The 25,775-nt window shown below is 42.4% G+C and overlaps 2 protein-coding genes across 5 annotated transcripts in view; both read left to right on the forward strand.

The window, feature by feature from the left end:
- The window catches only part of HTATIP2 (HIV-1 Tat interactive protein 2), a 209,304-nt gene that overhangs the window by 176,498 nt on the left and 7,031 nt on the right, over positions 1-25,775 (forward strand). The window contains exons 1-3 of one of the 4 annotated variants that reach the window (XM_081533755.1): positions 17,191-17,240; positions 17,772-17,967; positions 19,671-19,778. In XM_081533755.1, the coding sequence (XP_081389881.1) occupies positions 17,773-17,967; positions 19,671-19,778 (303 nt within the window). In that variant the 5' untranslated portion in view covers positions 17,191-17,240; position 17,772. Of the gene's footprint in view, positions 1-17,190; positions 17,241-17,269; positions 17,426-17,660; positions 17,968-19,670; positions 19,779-25,775 lie in introns of those variants that run through there. The other 3 variants (XM_081533754.1, XM_081533753.1, XM_081533756.1) reach the window with 3 other exon arrangements.
- On the forward strand, positions 7,653-9,787 carry LOC145523450 (E3 ubiquitin-protein ligase RNF113A-like). Its single transcript, XM_081533751.1, has one exon. It carries the CDS (start codon positions 7,709-7,711, stop codon positions 8,756-8,758), a length of 1,050 nt encoding a protein of 349 aa, XP_081389877.1. The 5' UTR covers positions 7,653-7,708; the 3' UTR covers positions 8,759-9,787.

The raw sequence follows: 25,775 nt of genomic DNA on the forward strand, positions 1-25,775 counted from the left end.
AGCATCTCCTGAACTGGCAGGCAGATTCTTTACTACTGAGCCACCTGGGAAACTCCATAAAACAGAATGCTGTCTTTTCATTTAAAAGATTTTTAAATGCATATACACAGATTATTTCAGATCAACAAAAGAAATTTAAAATATTATCAGCTAACTTCACTCTCTTCCTTTTGTTTATATACAACTTGAAAGTAAACCTAAGTCTTTCCACTTTTCCATTCCCAAATGAATTCCTTTTTCTTTTTTTTTTAGTTCGTTCACTTTCGTTTATACAAAAAACTTTTCCAGTAGCTATTCAGGCTAGTTCAGCCTCCATGTTCAAAAGGGTACACATATTTCTCTGAGAAAGAAATAGTAACCAAATGTAAAAGTAACAATTTAAGTAAAATCCAGCTTGAATGGACATGAATAAATTCCAGCTAAGGTGTTTTCTGGGCTTCCTGGTGGTCTAGTGGTAAAGAATCTGCTTTCCAATGCAGGAGATGCAAGTTCCATCCCTGGTTCAGGAAGATCCCCTGGAGTAGGAAATGGCAACCTGCTCCAGTATTCTTGCCTGGAAAGTTCCGTGAACAGAGGAGCCTCATGGGCTATAGTTCATGGAGTTGCAAAGAGTTTGACATGACTGAGCAACTGAACACACATACACAGATATTTTCTATATTCTATATATACCACTTCACTGATTGCTGTCTGGAGTATTTATTCAGTCTTTGTGTCCAACTGTACTTTCTGAAATTTAAAAAAAATTTTTTTATTGCAATAGAGTTGATTTACAATGTTGTATTGATTTCCATTGTACACAAAGTGAATCAGTTATACATACACACATATACTCTCTTTTTAAAGATTTTTTTCCCATAATAGGCCATTACAGAGTATGGAGTATAGTTCCCTGTGCTATACATTATGTTCTTATTAGTTATCTATTTTATATATAGTACTGTGTATATGTCAATCCCAGTCTCCTAATTTATCCCTTCCCTGCATTATCCTTTGGTAACCATAAGTTTGTTTTCTACATCTGTGACTCTACTTCTATTTTGTAAATAAGTTCATTTGTACTCCTTTTTTAGATTCTATGTATAAGTGATACTGTATTATATTTCTCTTTCTGTTTTTGATTTACTTTGCTCAGTATCACAATCTCTAGGTCCATCCATGTTGCTGCAAATGACAGTCTTTTGTTCTTTTTAATGGCTGAATAATATTCCACATGAATTCTTGATTGAAACTGGATTTGTCCAGGTCAGCAGTGATGGTAGAAAGCTTTCTGAACTGCTATTAAATGTTAGAGTCTCATGCAATAGTCTCTAGTGAACCAGGGAGCTTCCATGACTCCTTCTATTCCTTGGTGCTTTTTTCTCTATACTCTTGCCAGCCAATATTTATTTGCTGAGTGATTTAACCATAGCACAGTGATTTATCATGACTGACATTATGTGCAAAATAACCGTTGGATGACCAGGTGAATTCTTCTCATCAATTAAGGCTTAGTAGTCTTGTTGACTGGACAAATGACTATTGTCATTATCATGACTATTGTCATTATCATGACTATTGTCATTATCATGACTATTGTTATTGAATCAGGTATTGGGATTTGATGAGAAAAACTGGATTATAGATTCTTGGCTTGATGGGTTTTACTCAGAAACTTTTCCTTGACATCATCTTAATACACAATAGGACATTTTTATCTGCTGTGGCTCTGTTAGAACTCTGATTTCTATATTTGAATGACTTATACTGATCTCTATCATCATTAGATGGTTTTTTAGCGTGAGAATGAATGTGCAAGGGCTAAACTAATTACAATTTTCACCCGTGATGAGGACAAAAGTGAACTGTTGGCTGTTAGTGTAATCAGATTGTGTTACTTGACTTGTTCACAAATGGTAGGTACTATGAAAATGTTTGGCAATAATAAGAGTTACCAATTATGCTGCAGCTTTTAGGTCCTAGGCGCTTCCCATACACTGTCTTAGATAATCCTCCCAAGACTCCTGTGTTCCCAAGATATCCATTTTATGGTATGCTTGTACCCTTCTCCATTCCCCCAACCTCCCAGCCCCGATAAACACCTGTTTACTTTTTGTTTCTATGAGTTCAACTTTTTTCCTTTGCTTAATGCCATGTTTAGGTGCAAGTCAGTGTACATTTCAAGCAGTCGATCCTGAGATATTTAGCACTGCACTGCCCTCTTGTGCTTTTGACCACATTTACAGCATCAAGGCGATTAAAATCTCACTGCCTTCTTTGCACCTAATCTTCCCTCTTCCACTTCAACAGTTGAGTTTGCCCGCTTGTTTTAAATTTAAATGAAGGTTTATGAAGGCTCTTGGCAGAGAATGGTGTCTTTGTCCACAACGGAATCCTGAACGCTTCCTCCCCTGCACTCAAGATTTTCTCCTCTTCATTGCTCTCTCTTAATACTAAATTGTATAAAAGCAGTAAAAAGACCCCAAAGCAGCCAGTTTCCAAGAGCTCAAATGTTTGAAAGAGAAACTGCATTATCTATTGAGCTGCAAAGTTGTGTGTGTTCTGGTATTTCATTTTTATAATTAGTCAATTATGAATTCCCAGTTATAAATAATTAATTGATGTTATCAGATCTGAGAGGAAATACATTTGACAAATGGTCAAACCAATGAAAAACCTAATTCAAGGCATCCTTAAAATGACTTTAAACAGAAAGGAAAAAACTCTGAGAAATTCTTTAAACTGATAAAAATGCTGACATGTAAAAAGACTCCCAAAGTAAACCAAAATAACCATTAAAAAAATAAATAACTGAGAAACTTGCTTTCTTCAAACTATTATTTTGACCTAATTGTCCTCTGAGCCAGTTTGATTTCAACCAAACTGCTTTCTTCCAAATCATATTTTGAGAACTTGTTTCTAATTTGTCTTTGGCCAAATCCCATGCTACTTACACAAGCCAATTGATACAAGGAATTTAGTCTTCAAAATGAGGTTTTTTTTAACCTCTTTTACCTAGAAATGTATGAATTCAATTTGTCTTCCCTTATATATCCTGCTTGATTTTTTAGTGTTTTCATAACCATGTAATTTGATCCTCACGAAAAGCTAGATTATTTCTGTTTTACACGGGAGGAAATGAAGTTTCAGTGAGGCTAAAGGATTTGTCCAAGGCCACATGGTTTGTTAGTGGAAAAGTTAGAGACCCCAGATCTTTTAGGTTCTATGTGTGCATGCTCAGTTGCATCCAACTCTCTGCGACCCCATGGACTGTAGCCAGCCAGGCTCCTTTGTCCATGGGATTCTCCAGGCAGAATACTGGAGTGGGTTGTCATGCCCTTTCCAGGGGATCTTCCCAACCCAGGTTTGATCCTCTTAAGTCTCCTGCATTGTCAGGTGGATTCTTTACCACTGAGCTGCCCCAGAAGCTCCTTTAGGCTGTATACTGGGGTCAATTCCATCACAATAGTGGCAAGAATGTAGACCCTGCCTTGCCCTTAGGGAATGGAGCCTAGAACAGAGTTTAGGAACTTTCACACTCAGTTTCAATGTACTAACCAGGTGTTCACAAAATTTTGCTGAGAGAATCGAGCTCGTTTTTTAGGGTAGAGTTGATATATCTATCAGTCAATTTCTGTGTGTGTATGTGTGTTTAGCTCCTACTATATGACAATATAGAAAAACATACAAGGATTTTTGACCAGTGTTACCAAGTGTGTAATGTTCTCAAGCATTCTGCTCTCCAAGTTCAATATGATCAAGGAAAGCCAACCCACATTTGTTTGTTCATTCATTCAGGAAATATTTATCTAGTGTCTATACTGTGTCAGGTACCACCCTAGGTGTTGGGGATATAACAGTGAGCAAAATAAAGTCCTATTTCATAGACTGTTCATTCTAGCAAGATAGTAAGTAGTATATAGCACAGCAGGTATTTGAGGGATAAATTAGATGGCTTTTCCCAGTGACCATAGCCAATATTCAGGAAAAGGAGAAGTCCGTGAAGGTTCAAGGAAGTATGTCGCTGTTACATGGAACCACAAATGATTGAGGTCATACTTTTTAAAGTGTGTTATACCAGAGGATATTTGTGTCATTTGGGGGAATATCAGTTTTATTATAAGAGTAAGACTAGAAATGGATTCAGATCTTGATTCCTCTCTTTGTTAGTTATGTGATCTGAGATGTGTTATTCTGGTTTTTACTCTGTTTTCTCATCTGTAAAATGGAAATAATATTAGTACCTATCTCATATCTCTACCTCATAGAGCTACTATGAAAACTAAAAGGATAGGTAATATATGGAAAATTTAGCACAGTAACTAACACAAATCAAGAAATTAAATATAACTGCTATGTCAGTAAGGATACTTTCTGTTGCAGGTGATAGAAACAAAAAAGAAGTTACTGGTCCACATAGTTATATCAAACAATGCCTTTGGACCCAATCATTCTGTCTGTAATTTCAGCTGTGTTCCCAAGAACAAGTAATATCTGAATGAGAATTCATAAATATTGAGCTCTTAAATATGACACGGTTCCAAGCACTTTGCATGGATTGTATCATTTAATCTTCACAACACTCAATGAGGTAGGTGATATAATCATCTCATTTTATAAGTGAGGAAACTGGGACACAGGGAGGTTAATAGTTGGAAAGAGGAAAAACTGTTTTAGTTTAGAGCCTTTGTGTTAACCATTACACAGAATCCTTCTGAAGAAATTAATAGGTGAAGAGGATAGTGTTTCAAATAAGAAAAAATAAAGTATTAGAGATAATTTTGACTTCTCATGTGACTAATAAGTTCAATGAAAAATTGTGGCCTCATTTATCTTGGCACCCACAGCATCTAACCAGCATGCACACAGAAAGCAACTAATAAATATTTCACAACTGAACTGATGCAGCATTAGCAATCTTCTTTACTCTCTGCTTTCTCCAACAATGCTTAAGTATGTTAGCTTTGCATTTGCTAACTACCCACCTTGCTCAAAAGTATTATCCAATAAGCTTATGCATATAGTTATTTCATTTTAAAAAACTCAAAAAGAACTAATAGTAAGCACCCCTATATTGAGATCAGAAAGGACTTTCTAACACTGAAGTGGGTCCCTGGAAAACAAAAATTTCCACCTTCTCTGGCGCCCTCTTGTGCTTTGTCATGGAAACTAATCCAGAGTGCTGATGCTTCCAGGAGTTGAGAAGTGAAACTGAATCTGAAAAAATTCAACACACACACTGTTAGAGATTAAACTCTTTTCCGCCCGTCTTTCCATGTTACACTAATCAGTGCTTGTGTCAGGAATTGTAAAATATTGTGTAACCTGGTTTCCCTTGTCCCAGTAGGCTGTAATTTACCTAACCAGTTTGAATTTTCTCCAGCTCTTATTCCTAGAGAGTCATACAATCTGTAAAATGTACTTATGTGTTTTTTGGAAGCATGTGTGACTTGTGTTATCTGGCAGGACTGCCTTCTCTCTCTCTCATCCTCGGGTCAAGGCTCTGATTTCCTTAAAAAAAATTTAAAGCTGCAGGAAGCTGTCTTTGGAAGAGGGCAGTCCATCTACTTTCCCTTGACTTAAAGGACCCCTTAAGGCAGTGCTGCTTATTCATCAAAGTCTTGCCGAGTTTTCACTGGTTCACTGGTACCACTTTTCAAGTCCCCCTTTCTTGTCCCCCTGTATCACTGGACTCTCACATGTGAGCACTGGAAAGAAATAGAGGCTCAGGAGGTAAAAATGCAAGTGATAGATTCTACATTGCCTTAAACGAGTTGTCCTGCCCCAGCAGTTGGCTAAACAGGTTCAGATGTTTCAGATTATTAAACTTGAGCTGGAACCTGCATTATATTTCCATGAAACTGAATAATGATGATATTAAGATTATTAATAATAATGACTGAATTTTATTTAGTGCTTAATAGTTAAGCAATAAACACTATATACATTGCTGCGTGTTTTACAGGTAGCATCTTGCTTCATTTTCACAACTCTCCTAGGAAGTAAGTAGTGTTATAATTGTCATTCACAGATACGAAAACTGAGATGCAGAGAAGTTACATACTTTGAGAAACACCATAGCTTTGAGAGAATCTGTCTGTCTGCTATAACTGTCTGAGCCACAAGACTACAATTCCAATGCTGGCTCTTCCACTTTCTGTGTGACTTTTGGTTATTTGCTTAACCTCTGTGCTTCAGTTTCCTTATCTATAACTCCTGCCTCAGAAGCATATTGCAGGTATTAAATGAGCTAATGGTCCTTAGCATATCCTTAAGTGCTATAAAAGTACTTTTACAAAAAGAAGTGAAGCCCAGGTTGGTTCAGACCACTATACAGTCTCACTAAGATGAAGATTATGCTTTTTCTCCTAATGGATATTGTTATGAAATGGATCCTAATAACATGTCTAGCCAAGGTGGATTTCTTTGTGCAGCACAATCATCTAAGGATCTTTAAAAACTACTGATCCTGATTCAATAGGTCTAGAGCAAAGCCCAAGCATCTTGATTTTTCTGAAGTTTTAACAGATGCCCATCCGTAGGCAGAACTACAAGTCACTGCCGTAGTACTTAGATGTTGACAAAGATCTTTTCCATAATAAGATAATATTTATTCAGGGGTTACTATATGCTATATACTGAGTGCTTTATTTGGATCATCTCATTTTAATCCTCCAACAAAAGCGTCATGAGTTAGCCAACTACTGTCATCCACACTTTACAGATGGGAAAACCAAGCAATAGAAGGTAAGGAACTTGCCCAAGTTCACTTACATAGCTGGTGGCAGTGCAGGGATTTTAAACCTAGTGGACCAATACCATGGCCTGTACATTTAACTAGCAGCTTAGACTACCTTCCCACGTAGGGTCTAATTTAAACTTTGCATAAATCTTTCACATAAAAAAGTAAAAACAAACTTGCACATAAGTCTGTGCAGTGAGCTGGTTTTGCCATTATTCACAGTTTATAACTGCCGAGACTAAAACTAAGGACTGGGCCAAATATACACAGTCAGTGTACAAGCTGAGGCTTTCACCTGGGTCTTATGACTTGAAATCCTATTCTCTTTCTCTATTGTCACAGAGAACTTCAGATAAACCAAAGTATTAGTTGCTCAGTCATGTCCGACCCTTTGAACAGTAGCCTGCCAGGCACCTCTGTGCATGGAATTGTCCAGGCAAGAATACTGGAGTGGGTTGCCTTTTCCTTCTCCCAAATAAACCAAGGTGGAGAGTTCTTTTTAAAAGATCTTTCATATGCTTTACCTTCTCTTTCTTACAATGATTGCTTTGATCCATGCCAGTCATCCCCTCTGGCAAGAGCTTCAACCAAAAGCCTTCTTCTATCTTTATCTCGTTTCTGCACACTACTTCCAGTTTCTTCATCTACTAAATGTAGAGCTCATCAATCAACTCTTTAGATTAAAATCTGGCTAACATCTGTTCTGTCTGCCATTTGCAGTAGGTTGAATGGTGGCTCCCATATATGTATCTCCATACCCTAGCCCCAGGGACCTGTGGGCGTGACCTTACTGGGGGGCGGGAGGATTCTTTTAAAATGTAGCTAAGGAGTGGCGCGCGCACACGCTCTCGCGCACCCTTGCTCCCACAGTCCTCTTTGCGCAGCCGGTTTTGCATCCACCTCGTGGCGGACCGCACGAGTGCAGTGACGCGCAGAAGCCCCGCGCCACGCAGCAGGCCACTACCGTTTCTGAGCTCGCGACTCAAAATGGCAGAGCAGCTTTCCCCGGGAAAGACAACGGACCAGGTGTGCACCTTTCTTTTCAGAAAGCCTGGGCGAAAGAGGGGTGCAGGCCGCAGAAAACGCCGGGTCTGCGACCAAGAGTCCGGCGGTGGAGGCGGTGGCGGCAGCGGCAGCAGCAGCAGCGGTGACGAAGGCAACATGGTGGTTCTTCCGGAAAAGAAGCGAGCGATCCACACTCCGATGATCCAGAAGACCAAGGGCGGCGGTAAACAGAAGTGGGCTTCCGGGGGCCGGAGTAGCGAGGGGGACGTGGAGGAGCCCGAGAGTCTCGGCGTGGTCTATAAGTCCACTCGCTCGGCGAAACCCGTGGGGCCAGAGGACATGGGGGCAACCGCTGTGTACGAGCTCGACACGGAGAAGGAGCGTGACGCACAAGCCATCTTTGAGCGCAGCCGGAAGATCCGGGAGGAGCTGAGGGGCAAGGAAGATGATAAGATCTACCGGGGAATGAATAATTATCAGAAATATATGAGGCCCAAAGACACTTCTGCGGGCAGTGACTCCTCTGGAATGGCGAGGAAGGGCCCCATCCGAGCTCCCGAGCATCTGCGTGCCACCGTGCGCTGGGATTACCAGCCCGACATTTGTAAGGACTACAAGGAGACCGGCTTTTGCGGCTTCGGAGACAGCTGCAAATTCCTCCATGACCGCTCAGATTACAAGCACGGGTGGCAGATCCAGCGCGAGCTCGACGAGGGTCGCTATGGCGTCGATGAGGATGAGAACTATGAAGTGGCAGGCGATGAGGAGGAACTACCATTCAAGTGTTTCATCTGTCGCCAGACCTTTCAAAACCCTGTGGTCACCAAGTGCAGGCATTATTTCTGCGAGGGCTGTGCGCTGCAGCATTTCCACACCACCCCGCGCTGCTACGTCTGTGACCAGCAGACCCACGGAGTCTTCAATCCAGCCAAAGAATTGATCGCCAAACTGGAGAAGCGTCGAGCTGCAGAAGAGGATGGTGCTTCCAGTTTGCCAGAAGACCCCGATAAGAGTCCAACTCCCATTACTTAATTTTCCCATTATTCTCAAATCTCGAAATGTTTTGTTGTCTTGGGAAAAAAAAAATAGTGTAGCTAAGTTACAGATCTCTAGGTGAGATCATTCTGTATTTTTCTGGGTTGGCCCTAAATCCAGACATAAGTATTCTTGTAAGGCAGAAGAGAAGGCCATGTGAAGACAGAGGCAAAGACTGGTGTCCCCAGCCATAAGCCAAGGGATCTCTAAAGCCACCAGAAACTGGAAGAAGCAAAGAGCCTCTAGAAGGAACATGACCCCACCAACACCTTGATTTCAGACTTCTGGCCTCCAGAACTGTGACAGAATACACTGCTGTTGTTAGAAGCCACTCAGTGTGAATTTGTTATGGCAGCTGTAGGAACCTAAGATACCATTTCTTTACCTCTTCTTGACTTTGAGGGTTCATGTCATCTCTGGCTTCCCTGCTCATCTGGCTCTGTGTCTCAAATAAACCCTCAGCCCTTCTGGGACTCCTTCACTGTCTTCTGCGTGGGACCTTCAGGTCCTTTATGTGCTATTCCTCATGTTGCTTCTTCTTTGTTGGAAAGAAGACATGCCATGGCAACAGAAGTGCCCCCTCAGAAGGGAACTGGATTTTGGGTAATATGGGGAAGGAGATGAGCTCTCCTCCTCATCTGCTTGTTGTGTAAGCAGAGCACCATTTGCCCATGAGTTCCTTGCTATGTTTTCTCCTTTCTTAAAAAAAAAAAATCATTGTTTTTTTTTTTTACTATTGGCTGGATCTTCATTGCTGCACGTGGGCTATTCTCTAGTTGTGGGGGCTACTCTTCTCATTGTGGTGGTGTATCTTGTTGCAGAGCATGGGCTCTAGGCGTGCTGGGTCAGTAGCTGTGGTGCATGGGCTTTGTTGCCTGCAACATGTGAGGTCTTCTTGGACCAGGGATCAAAACCGTGTCCCCTGCATTGGCAGGAGGATTCTTTACCACTAGACCATCACGGAAGCCCCCCTCCCTTTTTTTCCTTCTCTGTGTTGTTTCCATTAAAGAGCGCATCTAAGGATTACTACCTGCACAATTTATACCTCATTTTTGGGTACCATCTGCAAAGTAAGAATGTTTGACAAGTTGACTCCTTCCTCTCCTTCTGGGTCACATAAAAGATGAAATCCATTATACAAAAGTTTTTCATGAGTACCAGCTAAGTGTCAACTACAAATTGGCACTTACCAAGAGCATTGCCAATGACTGAACAACAAAGGCATTTGCCATCTGCCTCTATGGAGACTGAACCCCATCCTGCTATAGCTGTTGACTTTCAACAATCCCTGAGGGAGTTCAGGGTGGAGTGCGGCACTCTGAGCTCCAGGGAATCTGGTAGGACAGGTCTTTAGATAGTTGGATGTTTTTAGGAACAGATTTTATGATCTCAATCCTTGCATCTCCTCATATCTAGAGAAGCACTAAATCCCTTCATGGTGACATCAGATCCTCATGACTAAGGAAAAGCCTTTTGTAAAATGAGTGCTTCATGGTGTTGAACTCCCCCTCCACCAAAACTTTATATATTGACTTTCCCCCACTGCCGCTTTGGAGCAGTCTCACAGCTATCTGAGATGCTGCCTCCCGGGCTGTAGTCCTCATTTTGCCCCAAATAAACTCACAACTCTTAAGTTGCACATCTTTTTTAGGCAACATAAGTATTAAACACTACCCCAAGAACCAGGACTATATCAGTGAGATAGATGTGGTGCCTGAACTCACAGGGTAGTCTTCCTGGGTTGATGAATACCATGCTTATCTATTTGGACTTGCCCAAGGTCACATACCTAGCAAGTGGCCAAGATTCAAATCTACTTCTGTCTAATTTCAAAGTTCACACTTTCCACCACATCAGGCCTATTGATCAGTGTTCTGGCAGGAAAACAGAGTTGTTCAAATGGGACAGTGGAAGAGAATTTAATGAGAGACAATTTACAAGCGTGTGGGAGAGGGTTAAGGAAAATCCAACAGGGAATGGTGCTGTGTCCCAGTGCTAACAATAGCTGGGTCTGAAGAGGTGTGGTGGGGAGGTGGTTGCAGGAACTTGGAGAAGGTATCTGTAGCTGTGAGGGAGATCTGAATGATAGGAGTTGTGCCTCTTGGCAGAGGACCAACCCCAGTGACTCTGTAGAGAAGGATATGGGGAAATAAAGACCCTTATCTCACTCTCTTCCCCCTTTCAGATAACCAGCGCCTCCCATTGGCCAAATCCAACTAGAAACTAGAGGGCAAGCCAGAATGTTACAGGCTTTAGAGGTCAGCTCTGCGGTCACAGAGAAGGGTGTAGAGGGTAGAAAGTGGATATGAAGGGGCAAGTGAGAGATGCCCAGTACACCAGTATTTCACAAACTTTTCCCATTCAGATATTACCTTCTTGAATTCATCATATCCCATGTATCCTATATACTCATCTATTCTTAATATTTTTTAAATGTCCTCACTTGTAAATACCTTATTAAATGTATTAATAGGTCGCAAAGAGTCAGACACGACTCAGTGACTGAACAACAACAACTAATAAATGTATCGCTAGTAATTCAGGTAATACGTGGCTACCTTACATAGAAGAAAACCATTAAAAATATAATGAAATCATTCCCCCAAATTTAAAAATTAAAATTAATTATAAATGACTGTTTATCTTTTGAGGTCAGATGCTGTCTGGCCCTGCCTGCTCATCCAGTGTCCTGTCCCCACCCCACGTCCAGGTGTTTATCCCTCCATTTCAGCCATATTGATTTTTGGCCCCTCAAAACTAGTCGTACTCTCACCCACCACAGTGCCTTTGCGTAGGTTATTCTTTAGCATTGGTCAATGAGAGAACACTCTTTTTAAAAATGCTAGGGAACCGAATAATACAACACATACAGGACAATCCGCTAAAAACAAGAGGAACTACGCTTTCCTGAAGATGATTCTAGAATTGCACTGCTATCACTAAACATTTGATCATTGATCTGGGTGTCCAAGGTCTTGTCCTGGCATCAAACTTTAATTCTATGATCTTACATAAAATATTTAACAGAAATGTGACTTAGTTTGTCCATCTATAAAATGAAACAAAAATTATGGAAGCAGGAAACATGTGGGTACATATGCCAGCATCTCTTCACTCCTAAAACTTCCAAAAGGGAAAAAAAAATTACTGTCAAGAACATGATAAATATACCAAATGAGCACCTAAATTGCTGAATGCAGTTCATGCCTGTATTTGTTCTGTGACAGAGGAATATAGCACAATTTTCTTCTAAACACCTACTTTTACCAAATCTAAATTCTTTGTGCCCCACCAGATATTTCAATAGTGCTACATTTATTTATAGCTCTCCTTTGCAAAAAAGTCATCCGGCATACATATCTATGAATAAATGGGATAATAAATGGGGAAGAAGTATGGCCACCTTGAATACTGTTTAAACCTATTCTTTCTTTTTTAATAGTGACCTCTAGTTTCTAGCCACAGCAATCAGAGAACATAAGAAATGAAAGGAATCCAAACTGCTGCTTTCCTTGTGGTACTTTCAGACATGAGGAGTTGACCTCATCTAGGCTTCATTCCTCTTTCTACACTGATGGTCAGGATGGTCTCCGTAGTTCTTTTCAGTCAGAACTAAGGAGATGCAGCTGCCTAAGAAGGGACTTTTGCTTACGATTTGGCTTTTTCCACGGGACTTAAATCTCAGAGGATGCACTGGTATCTTGAGTAATCCACTCTGTTCATCCCTGCCCCCCGCTCTGTGCTCTGAATAAAACTTGTCTGCATGGTATAAGTTCCTTCTTAACAATTAGTACCAGCAGAAGATCAAGAGAGGGAGAAGAGGATTCCCTGGCCAGCTACTGATTAGGACTTTATGCTTCCACTGCATGGGGCATGGGTTCAATCCCTGGTCAGGGACCTAAGGTCCCACAAGCTGCACCAAAAAGGTGGAAGAGAGTGAGGTTGGGCTTTTATTCCATAAACTCCTTCTCTGTGTGGACAGACAACTCCACACTCATTGCTCCAAACTCATTGTGTCCTATAAGACAGCCCTCTTTGTCTCAGTTTTGATTAACTGATCCCCTCTTCCCTTTTGCTCTTTGAAACCTCATCCATTTAGTATCCTTGCCTTCGATTACCCAAATTGAGTGCCATGTCTTTCCTATCTTGAACCTTGACTAAAACAGGGGGTGATAGGCTGAAGCTGCCCATCACCTTTGAGTCACCTTGTGAGGTCTGAGAGTCAGGCTGACATGAAGGAGGGAGGAGTCAAGGGAGGAAGAGGGATTTAGTCCTGGCCCCACTGGCTGACCACCTGACTTCAGTGATGCCCAAGGCTTTCTCACACAGATTTTTTTTTTTTATTATATAATCCAGTATATATTTTTTTCTTTGCTCAAAACATCTTGAGCTGATGTTTCAATAGCTTGAAACAGAAGTCTTAAAGTGTTACTAAAAATGTAGCTCTAAAGTGAAGACACCTGGATCCCTGATGCTAAAGACTCTACATCTGACTTAAATACAGAACGACGTTCTAGTTCATTCTGCCTGAGGCCTGATCCTACAGCTGATTCTATTTTCAGGTTTCTCTGAGATTCGGTCTCCCATACACACTACATGGGTATTACAATATTCATCGTCTTTACTCTAGTTAGCATTAGTGAGTCTCTGTTTCTTAGAGCAAGGTGAACGTAATAAAACAGTTCCCATTTTACAGATAAGAATATGGAGGCCAAGATAAATGAAGAAACTTCATCTGAGTCAAAGATAAGGTCAAACGTGGTCTTGGCAGGCAGGTCTTCTGGCCCAGGGCCTTTCCAGGCTACCCCAGCCTTCTTGTGTTCCCTTTGCTTCCTTCCCTTATGCTTTTCCCTTCCTATTTGCTCTGAAATTTTGTGGCCCTGTTGCCTTAGTAGTCTAGGTCGTGTCATTTTATCTAAGGGTATTGATGCTCGCCAACTGTCAGAGAAGAAAAGCCATGGGCTTATCTTTTTCTGAGTTCCATCCCTTGTCAGTCCACTCATTTGCATTTATCGTATGCTACCCTATGAAAGTTTGGGAGATGTTGGATAATGTTAACTTGTACTTTTATTTAGCTCCCCAAGTATTCATAACTTACCATCTCAGGTGAGAGTACATTTGTCTTGTATCTGATTCATCCTGGAAAAGTCTATAGTACCTAGCACAGTATTTAGCTCACATTAGAGTATCAGTATCCAGTATTCAGTGAGTATCCATTGACATGATTGACTCAAAGCATCTTATATTAGGCAAAATGCTGATGAAGCTGCTGTGACACATTCTAGTGGCTCCAGCATGACAGAAGTTGACCTATCCTACAGCCCAGAAGTGGGCGAACAGTCCAGGGTAGTAGGCAGGTAGCTCTGTTCTATGAATTGATCCAGGGACTCAGGGTCCGGGTTCTTACTCTGCCATTCTGCTTATGGTTAGAGCTGGCTCACTCATACCACATTCACATCTTGGCATAAGGAAAGGAGAAAAGGGAAAGGGAAGGGAAAGCAGATAGTTTTCTTATTAAAATGTGATTTGAGTGTGCACATATCTCTGCTTGCAGCTAATTGGCTAAAACATTGTCACATGTTCAAATGGACTTGCAAGTGATGTTGGGAAATATAGAATATAAATGGTCAGCCACATGGCTTGATAAAACTCAGAGCTCTATTGTTAAAAGACAAGAAAGCCCATGTAATATCCAGTGAAATGACTAAAATTTTAAAAGAGTGGGTGGGAGAAATCCTTGGTCATTCCTGCCCTAGGTATTTGCCTGAGTAATGCAAACCTGTGTCTACAGAAGACAAGTAGAAGAATATTCATAGGAGTCTTATTCATAATAGCCAAAAACAGGAAACACTAAATGTTCATCAACAGAATGTTTAAACATGTCATGGGCTATTCATCCAATGGCCTGTTACTCAGCAATAAAGGAACAAAACTGCTGATACATGAAGCAACCAAGGTTGACTTACCCGTTTAGCAGAGTAGGCACAGTGCTCAGGCCCATGGAAATGTTTTAATTTCTTTTAAAATCAGAAGGAAAAAATGAACTTTTAGGTTGATGAAAATGTTTTATTACATAATATATATTTGTCATTGTAGTAACACAGTTATAGGAGATAAATTTTCTTTTTTATGAAGGAAGGGGCTCATTGAAGTCCATAGGATCCATGAAAGCCATAACACAGACCTACAAACAATAGAGATGAATCTTAGAAATATTATGTTCAGTGAAAAACTTGAGACACGAAAGAGTATGTGCTGCATGATTATATTTAATGAAGTCTTAGACAAAACTAACCTGCTGATAGATTAGAAAATGGTTGCCTTTGGGATGGGAGGGATTGAAGGCACTTTCTGGGGTGACATAAATGTTCTGTATCTTGTTTCTGGTGGTGGTTGTGAAGGTGAATACACAATTATCTAAAAGCATGGAACAGAACCTTTTCCGTCCATGCATTTTATTCTATGTATCCATGCCGAAGAATTGATGCTTTTGAACTGTGGTGTTGGAGAAGATTCTTGAGAGTCCCTTGGACTGCAAGGAGATCAAACCAGTCAATCCTAAAGGAGATCAGTCCTGGGTGTTCATTGGAAGGACTGATGCTGAAGCTGAAACTCCAATACTTTGGGCACCTGATGCGAGGAACTGAGTCATTGGAAAAGACCCTGATGCTGGGAAAGATTGAAGGCAGGAGGAGAACGGGATGACAGAGGATGAGATGGTTAGATGGCATCACCTACTCGATGGACCTAAGTTTGAGCAAGCTTCAGGAGTTGGTGATGGACAGGGAAGCCTGGCGTTCTGCAGTCCATGGGGTTGCAAAGAGTCAGACACAACTGAGCAACTGAACTGATTTTATTGTATATTAATTATGACACAATTTTTTTTAAAAAGAATTAACAACTACAATGCTAATCATCTCTGCAACAGATTTGAATAATGAATTCTTGAGACAGTGATAGCTGGCATGGTTTTAAGTTGCCTTTTAGCAGAAAAGCTCTAGGAACTCTAATGGAAGAATGCCAACACTATGGCAGACCAGCAGGGAATGAAACACTCTGCTGTGTTATCAGTTAAGGTTTTTGGTTGCAAGCAACAGAAAATAGCTCTGATTAGCTAAAGCAGAAAATGAAACTATTGCTGCAAAAAAAAAGAAAAGAAAGAAAGAAAAGAAAAAGGATAAGAGAAAGTATAATGAACAGCCTTTGAACACAGGCAGGAATTAAAGAAAGTGAAGCAATCATTCAGACCATCAGGTCACTGGCGGATACCAGGATGCCATTATCCTATACAGTTTCTCTGTCCAACCAAACTCTATCTCAGCTTCCCACAGCATCATTTTATAACCTTCCAAAGTGAAAAACCTAGATGAGAAGTGTCTGACTTGCTGAGCCTAGGTCTCACCTGCATGTAAAATAATTCCCTGGCAGTTGGGAGAGGAAACCTGTTTTACTTGGCTTCTAGAGTAGGAGGTGGAGCCCTGTATCCCATTAATTTTGGAATTCCCTAAAATAAGACTTGGAGAAGGAAATGGCAACCCATTCCAGTATTCTTGCCTGGAGAATCCCATGGACAGAGGAACCTGGCAGGCTACAATCTATGGGGTCGCAAGAGTCGGACACGACTGAGTGAATAAGCACAGCACAAAATAAGACTAGTATTTGAATGCTGGGCAGCCAAAAATGACCAAAGTCCACAACACAATCTATCTCTGTTGTACAGGTTCTGGTTTATGATTCTAACTCCTGTCCTGCTGCTGCTGCTAAGTCGTGTCAGTCGTGCCAAAATCCGGGACAGGCCCAGTGTAGATAGCTATGTTCTAATCCATGGATCTTGGCTCCGAAGAGTGTCCAGGGGAACAGGCGTGGAAGGTTGCTCTGACTCAACCATCTAGAACCTAAGCAGGGAAACCAGTTGTACTGGCGAGATAAGGTGAGAGCGGAATTGCATAAGAGAAATATTTGAAAGGCAGAGAGGATGGCAAGCCTTGGTGATTAATTTAGAATGTGGGGCCAAAGGAGTCAGAGGGGGAGAGTCCGAATTTCTGACTTGAGAGGGAAAGGGTGAAGATTGTGCAAATGAATAGACAGTCACACCCAAGAGAGGCAAGGAGGAGACTGGTTTTACTGCTGTTTGGGGGTGGTTGGAAGGGAAGGGTTACGTTTCGATGTGAATTCAAGATGAAGATGTTCAACACGCAGTTGACATTTTAGGTTTTGAAAAGGGTCAAACGCAGGTCAAGTCTACTGGCCGAGGCCTTGGATGCCGGCCAGCTCAGCCCAGGGGGTGAGGAAGAACTCTGGAGAGAGGGGCCCAGAGATCCCCGACACTGAGGTAGAGGTATCCACGCTTTCTACCCAGACGGGCGCGGCCACGTGCTCTGGGCGCGCCTGGGCCGCACCCTCCGGCCCCCACCCGGCCCCATCCCTCTGGGCGGGGCGAGCAGCGATACCCGGAAGTCACCCGGAAGACGAAGTGCCGGTAGGCGTCGGGCTGGGAGGGGCCCCGCCGAGGCGTGCCAGGGGACGGGGAGCGCGGGGCTGGAGGGATGGCCGGATGTCCCGGCCCGCAGCTCTGAGCGCCGCGGCGGCGGCGGCGGCGGCGGCGCTAGTAGCCGCCTTGCTCCTGCTGCAGCCCGAGGACGTGGGGCTGGGGGCCAGCCTCAGGTAACCCCTCCGCTTGGGGGACCGAGCTGGGCCCCGCACCCCCTGTGGTTGGAGGGAGGAGGGGCCAGAGTCGGGGACATTGTGGGGGACACGGGGCGTCCTGGTACCGGCAGTTTGTGACACCTGGGCGCAGCCCCTATTCCAGCCCCTTCTGAGGTGTGGGTTGGCTCAGGTGCTGGGGAACGGCCAGGGCGCCCTGCCCTGCCGGTGACTCTTTTCTTTCCCCTGAGCCCAGACTGCGGAGAAGAACTGTACCTTCCCCCAGAACAACCATCCCAACCCGGGGGAAGCACGGCCGCCCCTTAAACGTCCCCGAGACCAGCATCTGTTAATGTTATTTCGGCAGCATGGCCGAGACAGAAGCCCTGCCGAAGCTTCGGGAAGACTTCAGGATGCAGAATAAATCCGTCTTTATTCTGGGCGCCAGCGGGGAAACCGGCAGAGTGCTCTTGAAAGAAATTCTGGAACAGGGCCTGTTTTCCAAAGTCACGCTGATTGGCCGGAGGAAGCTCACGTTGGACGAGGAAGCTTATAAAAACGTGGTGGGTATTTGAGCTGGGACTCAAAAGTGGCCCCGCAGTATTTCTGCAGGGTGAGGGTAGTTTCTGCTGCAAGGCTTGCGGTGGCCCCAAGAGGTGTTCAAGTGGGACCACGATTGGTCTGTGAGAGGCTTTACTGTTAGCTGGATTGTTCGTCCAGGTGGGCCTCCTCCTCACTTGAACAAAGCCCTTCTCTCCATTCCAGAACCCCATGAGGTGGACCGTAGGTGAAAGAGAGGCCAGGGCCTCAGAGAAGAGCCATGTTGCCAGGGATCTTCGATATGGCTTCTAGAGAAAACAGTCCTGCGACCTTGGGCAATTTTCTCAACCCCATTGCTTGTTTTATTTACCTATCCACTCCACACTAATGTCAGTGAATCAGAAGATGGTTTGTGGAGTGGGAAACGCTTTCTGGCACTGAGAGGTGGGGTTATTCAGCTGCAAGCATTTGCCCTGCCTGACTTCTCAGGGCTGCAGGCTTGTGTCTGTAAGTGGAATCATCCTTTTACTATCACTTACACTTTCTTGGTTGACCCACTGATAGAGCAGATTGCAGTCTGGTGTTAATCCTCTAAATATTTGAAGCTTGAGCCTGGTGGAGATTTGTGAAGGAAGTAATTTGTAAACTGCAGTAAATTAAACTATAGTGTAATTCTAAGATCTCCAACTGTTCCCACAGGTCTCATAGGTGGAACATTCCAGTTAACAAACTGTCTCACAGATAAATGTCCTTGACTCCTGCAGGTCATTTTGTATATGTTTTTGGTCTCTCAGGATTTTTCTGTTCTAAATGGACATCTTTGTTCAGACTTAGGCAGGTAATATGGGATCTTCATAGTCTGACTTCATGGGGCGTGAAGTCGGACACTTTTGGCCATTAGAAACTGAAATGGAGTTCTGTACTTTGACAGTCGAGTTTTGGTGGCACTTCTTTTGGCTAGGCACTTTCTGTAAGCATTCTTTTTTTCAGCATTGGGTACAGTGCCAGGAAAATGCTTTTGAATGAGAGAGAAAAGCAACATTTTATGTAAACTCCTGGATGATGGGACCTTCTCAAACTTTTCTTTTTTAAATTTCACAGCAAACTTAAGAGGTTAGATGGAGTTTCTTAAATGTTCATGAGTGTGAGAATTAGCAAGGGTGCTTATCGAAAGTGCAGTGTTGGCATGAGACCTAGGAATATGGCTTTTTGTCAAGCACCTGCTGCCTGATTCTAATGCTGGTTTAGACGGAAAGAAAGATTATCTTTCACATTTTATTGCTGGAGGAACTGAGGCATATAAATAACTAGGCCAAAATGATTATCATGCCTAGTAAGGAGCAAACCCAAGACTCAGACCTAGGTTTTGAGATTCCAGACACCATTTCCTTCCTTGACATTATACTTCACTGGTATTTCTCCTGGTAATATACAGATAGGTCTTTTATTTTCCCAGAGAGAAAATTATATTTGAACCTGACTTAAGAGACTTAGATCACCTGTAGCCCAGTTGTGTGTACTGTAGACATTTAAGTACATTGTTGATGTTTAAATTCAGATATATTGCTTTTTCTGGAAGATAATGAGCTTGTAAAATCTGATGTTAAGTGAATGGACTCTAGTAATATTCTCTCATTTATTCTTTAAATCTAGAGGGGGTATTTTTTTCCTGTTTGTTTTGTTTTAATAACATCAAGTAATATACAGCTATGTCTCTGTTGTCTAGAATCAAGAAGTGGTGGACTTCGACAAACTAGATGACTATGCTTCTGCCTTTCAAGGTCATGATGTTGGATTCTGTTGCCTGGGTACCACCAGAAAAAAAGCTGGGGCGGTAAGGAAGAAATACACCCTTTTCCCTTTTCTGTTGTCAGTCACGTCAAAGATTCTATTTTTGCTCTCCCTCTTGCTTTCTATTTGCTGTGCTTAAGCGTATATTAGCACTTAACATTTAGAATTCCATGTGCTGCTTTAGTATTTGCTATACTTTGAATAGTACTTTCCTTCAACATAATCCTTGAGTTCAGATCCCATCATAGATATTTCATGGTCTTGCCTTTTGCAAATATCGTGGTCACTCCATCCTCTGACTAAGCTTTGGGTAAAAGTAACTGGCTCATGGTCTTAGCAGTAAGTTTTTTTGTTTCTTTATAAATGTCTTCAATTGATCTCTCTCACTTGAGTGATTTGCTTCAACCAATTTTCATTCAGAGCCTTAAGCTTCTGTGCTAGAACATCAGAGGCACGATTCAGCTAGCCTCCAGTGATGACTCAGCCTCCAGCGATGATTCAACCCCTGTGGTGATTCAGCCTTAACTGACGCAGAACTGTCTTCACACACCTTTTATTTGCTTTTTAATGATAAATTGCATCGGCCTCTGTCTAGAAGTCAAACTTTACTATATAGTTAGAAATCAAAGCTTACTACATAGATCCTGGGCAAGTGTTAATGCGTACATCTTATTTAATTTGTACGTTGACTATAGTTTATCTCTCTGACAGAATTTACTTGCTGGAGTTAAACATATCTGTTAATATGCAGGACCACGATGGTCCCATGGGGGCTTACCGTAGGTTTATAAACAGGCCCAGGCATGAGAAGCATTAAGAGAACACATGGTTAAGAGCTATTGATTTATACCTACCAAGAAGTTAGGCTCAGATGTATTTCTCTGGGCTCTCTGGGTGAGCCAAAGAATAATTCTATTTATGCTTTCAATAGGGATGAATTTCCCGATTTTCTGTAGTTTTGCCATGTGCTCAGAGGAACAATCTGGTTTTTGAGTTTTTTGCTGGGAAGTGAGGATTATCAAGAAGTTTGACTTTCCCAGGAATTGGCACATCATCTCTCCTACGAAGGGTCATTTTCCTGCCAAGCAGCTCATGCAGTCTTTTCTGTCTCAGGGACAGTCACAAGCCTTATGCCCTCTAAAAGCATGGAAAACCTTTATTCTAGTACACTGCAGGTTCCACGGTCTCAAGTGCCAACCTGACTTTGGTGGTGACTCAGCAAAATAAAAAACACTGCATTAGGCATAGAGTGGTTGATTTTCATGACAGAAGGCAAATCTCATAGGGCTCTCCAGGGGAAGAGCCCTAAATTGTTTTATTGCATTCAAATTGCATAATGCAATTTGAATCAGGATTTGGGTGTGTTCCCTATCCAGAATATTTTTCTTTTGATGGGAGTTTTTTCCCCACCCCACAGGCTGCTCAATACCTTTTAATCTCCAAACAGTTTGAAAAGATAAAAGTAATTAATGAGTAAGGAAAAGACTAGTAAACCAAATATATAATCTCAGAAATTACTTAAGGCATAAATGATTTAGGAAGATAGTGACAGGAAATAAGCTGACATTTCCTCCAGAAAGTCTTTTTTGTTTTTAATTTGAAACTAATTTAGATTGGATGCAATATAAAGCTTGGAGGTTGTGATAACTTAAGGCAGTTTAAAAGAAGTGACAGTTCCCAAGTGGCTGGGTAGTTGTTTGATGGCGGCCTCACCCCACCTGGTATTCTGGTCAGGAACCGTGTCTGTTTAAAAAAAAAAAAAACGGTCATTGGATGGCTTTTGCAAAGTTGGTGGCTAGCCAAGTGTCGTTCTGTAGCTGTTTTGTAACTGAAACCGCCCACATTTTCATCTAGTACCCTGAGTTTCCAGTAGAGGAACTTCAAGAAGTTCAGGGTTTCTACCTCTAGTGTTGAAGTCCTCTGAGTAGCCCACTTATTTCCCTCCGATCTTCATTGAATTAGTTTGCTAGGGCTGTCATAACAAAAAATGATAACCCCCGTGGCTTAAACAACAGGAATTTCCTATCTCCCAGCCCTGAAGTCTGGACATCTGAGATCGAGGTATTGACAGTGTTGGTCCCTTCTGAGGGCTGGGAGGGAAGGATACTTTCTAGGCTTCTCTCCTTGACCTGCAGATGGCTGACTTCTTCCTGTGTCTCTTCTCATGGCATTTTTCCTACATCTGTGTGTATGCTAAGTCACTTCAGTCTGTCTGACTCTGTGTGACCCTATGGACCTTATAGCCTGCCAGGCTCCTCGGTCCTTGGGATTCTCCAGGCAAGAATACTGGAGTAAGTTGTCAGGCCCCCCTCCAGGGGATCTTCCTGACCCAGGAGTCAAACCGAGTTGATGTCTTCTGCATTGGCAGGGAGAAGGCAATGGCACCCCACTCCAGTACTCTTGCCTGGAAAATCCCATGGATGGAGGAGCATGGTAGGCTACAGTCCATGGGGTCGCTAAGAGTCGGACACGACTGAGCGATTTCACTTTCACTTTTCCCTTTCATGCACTGGAGAAGGAAATGGCAACCCACTCCAGTATTCTTGCCTGGAGAATCCCAGGGATGGCGCAGCTTTGTGGGTTGCCATCTATGGGGTCGCACAGAGTCGGACACTACTGAAGCCACTTAGCAGCAGCAGCAGCATTGGCAGGGGAGTTCTTTACCATTAGCGCCACCTGCCTGTGGCCATGTCCAAATTTCTCCTTTTTATAACAGTACTAGTCAAACTGAATTACGAACCACCATACTCAGCATGGGGCTTCCCTTGTGGCTCAGACTGTAAAGAATCTGCCTGCAATGTGGGAGACCTGGGTTCAGTCCCTGGGTCAGAAGGGTATGGCTTCCTGGAGGGTATCCCCTGGAGAAGGGTACAGGTACTCAGTATGACCTCATCTTAACTAATTACATCTGCAAACAAGGACACATTTGGAGGTACTGGAGATTAGGGCTTCAACATATGAATTTTGAGGGGAGAAGGTTGCAACCATAAAATTTAGTCTACCAAAATTTCTGTTGACACTGGTGCTAGGGGTAGGTCTGTTAGCCATCTTGAGCTGTTTGGAAAACCATTTCCTTTAGCAGTAGCTGGTGAGATGCTGATCTTTTCACATTCACAAGCCATAGTTGTCTAATCAATGCAGGGACTTCATGACCTGGCCCTAATCCAGATGTGTTGCATCAGAATCTGAGGTTGAAAGCCTGTTTTTAATAGGCTTCTTGGGGGGTTCTGATGCAACCAACTCTCTTCTTCTTGTTGGGTCTGCTTTCAGAAGGTGTTGGGCAGTACTAGTCCTCCTCACCTGCTGGTTTTCCAGGTACTGTTGATCCAGATGACCTTTACCTTGTTTTGGTATGTAACTTACATGCTAGTGAAGGTTGAAATATCCCTTGAAAACCAGATCTACATTGGCTGTAAGTGAAGTGCAAAAAACTCACAGGTGCCACTGAGAATGGTGCTTTTTCCTTATTAAGAGAAGGATTTGGTTAGTGAGTTTGAGGGGGGTGTTATTGTAGTTTTATCTTTTCATTTATCTCCTCACTAGCTCAGCACAGGATTCCAAAGTCCAGGCTCTTGGAGTCTATCAAATGAACGGTGCCATTAATGTGATCAACACAGCTACTGTCACGTTTATTAGGCATCATTGAACTCTCTGGGCTTCTTATTCTGATAATACACTCTTCTAAACCAGGTGCTTGCACACTGCTGTGGGCCGAATACAGCCTGCCTGTTTCTGAATAGCCCTTGAGCTAAGAATGTTTTTATATTTTTAAGTGGTTAAAAATTTTCAAAGAGGAAAAATGTGTCATGACATATGAGGTTATAAGAAATTCAAATTTCTGTATCCATAAGTAAAGTTTTATTGAAATATTCTCATTGCTTTATATATTATTAATGGCTACATTTGCACGATGATGGCAGAGCTGTGTAATTACAGTTGTAAACCTGCAAATATTTACTAGCTCATCCTTTACAGGGAAAGTTTGCCAGCCCCTGTTGTCACCTCTGCTGTTTTATTTGATGTCTAGGAGGGGCCTTGTGAAGTGGTGAGGTCCCAGATGGTTCAAAGGAGCCAGATTATAGGCTCTGTTTGGATACTGAGTGGCTATAGGGCCTTGGGTATGCCAGTTAGCTCCTGTGGACAACGGCCTCCTTGTCTGTGCTGAGAGGGAGGTGACCACTGCAGCCCCTTTGGCCTGAAGAATTCTTTGACTTTTAAAACACAGAGAAAAGAGTGCCCCAAATGGGGGAAGAAAAATGTGTGAGAAAATGGAGATTGACTCAGGAATCTCTGTAAGATTTTGTTTTTCTCTGCAGAGCTCTTTCGCTCACCAAGACCTTGCTTCCCACTCTGTACATGAAGTATAGACATGCTCTCCAGGACACGAACAAATGGGGTCTCAGGTCATACCGTTCATTGTTGGTCAGCATCTCTTTGTTTTCTAGTCTAATTTGTAGGGTTGGATTGAAAAGGGAATGGAGGAGAAAGAATCTGAAGCAGAAATATGGCCAAGTGGGACCCTTTGTGGGATGATAGAGCCTCCCTTCTTGGAAAAGATTTTTCTTGACCTTGCGTCATTCCTGCTGCTTGCTTGTCGTATCAGTCAGTGTTGAAATACTGTGTCAGGATGAGTTATTCCTAAGGCACAGTGTTCCCAGTGTGCAGGCATTGGCAAAGATTAGAAAGAATACTTAGTAGTTTTGGATTGTCATAAGACTTAAGGAGTAATTAGAGAATTTGTCTCCCTAGATATTTGTGGAGCTCACAAAGCTCTCTCTGCTGTGTCATAGGAGTATATTGTGTTTATTCTTTTGAGCAGGTACTGGAAAAGGAAATTTATAGTGGCAATTTATTTAATCAGTTCCTTTTTCTAGAAGGACTCTGATTCCTGTCTTAGAGTAAAACACACCAACTGTGGATCATAAAGACACAATAATATAATGGACTTAATGCTCTCAGGAGAGACGTCTTTTTTTTTTCCTGCTATATGGTTGGGGAAACTAAGTACAGTTTTTCCGAAAATTGTGTTTCTGGGATATGGAGTAGCTTGTTTTAGTTCGTTTTTCTATTGCTTTTTTATTTGAGCTGCTAGAGAACAAGAAAGGGTGTTAATAATAAGATTTTAAAGATAGCTCGCTTCGGTCTATAAACAGCATCTTCCTCACTCCAGAGAAAACCAGTTGTGTATCGGTGTCTCAGACTCAGTCGCTGGGATCTGCATTTAGTTTGGTTTCCAAGTCCTTGAAAGCCGTTGACCCCTTTGCTTTGAGTTTCATTCACCAGCTAAAAGGCCACGCATCAGGGTGGGGGAAGTGAAATTCAAAGTTCGTATGCTTGGAAAGATGCGTATTTATAATCAGCTTGAGGGCTCAGAGGATTTGTGAAATCGTTTTGGATTAACAGCCATTGATTGCTAATAAAACAGTATTTCGCTTTGTCCAGAGAACAGCGGTGGAGAAAGGTATGGGCACCTTGTCAACAGGGCCCCATTGAGCAGGGCTGATGGGCCAAGTGTGGGGGTCGCAGCAGCAGCGTGGGTGCTCGTCCCGCAAGGAGCCGTTGTCAGCCCTTCGGCAGGCGGGTGACAGGAGGGACGCCAGAGGCTGATGGCTGGGGTGCTATTGATGTGCCTTAGCTGATTAATCAGATTGAAAAAAGTCCCATGGTATTTATGTCACTTTAATTTTCATCAAACAATTGGAGACGACAGGACTCTATTAAGGAGAGGTTGATCCAGAACTAAAGCCAAATAAATTGGGGTCTCAGTTTAATCAAATTATCCCTTTACTGGCCCTGGATTAAGTGAGAGGCACGGCGTCGGTCTAGAGCCTTGTGATTGGCTGAAGCTTTCCCTCATTTTTAAAGACGCTGATGAAAGAAGAAACGTTTTTTAACAGATAGTTCTAATAATCCTTCTAAGAAATAGTGCTAAACCAGCAGCGGCAACAAAAAGCAATTTCACTAGTCAACAGTGTAATTTTATTGGAAATAGTGGACCTGTTACCAAAATCAGAGTTCTGGTGAATTGGAGTGAGGGGAA

This window comes from Giraffa tippelskirchi, chromosome 10, assembly GCF_054371585.1.
Source record: "Giraffa tippelskirchi isolate mGirTip1 chromosome 10, T2T-mGirTip1v1.2.pri, whole genome shotgun sequence".
NCBI lineage: Eukaryota > Metazoa > Chordata > Mammalia > Artiodactyla > Giraffidae > Giraffa > Giraffa tippelskirchi.

What these genes read in the sequence shown, in the direction of transcription:
- LOC145523450 (XM_081533751.1), top strand. Translation starts at nt 7,709, where the DNA reads ATGGCAGAGCAGCTTTCCCCGGGAAAGACAACGGACCAGGTGTGCACC.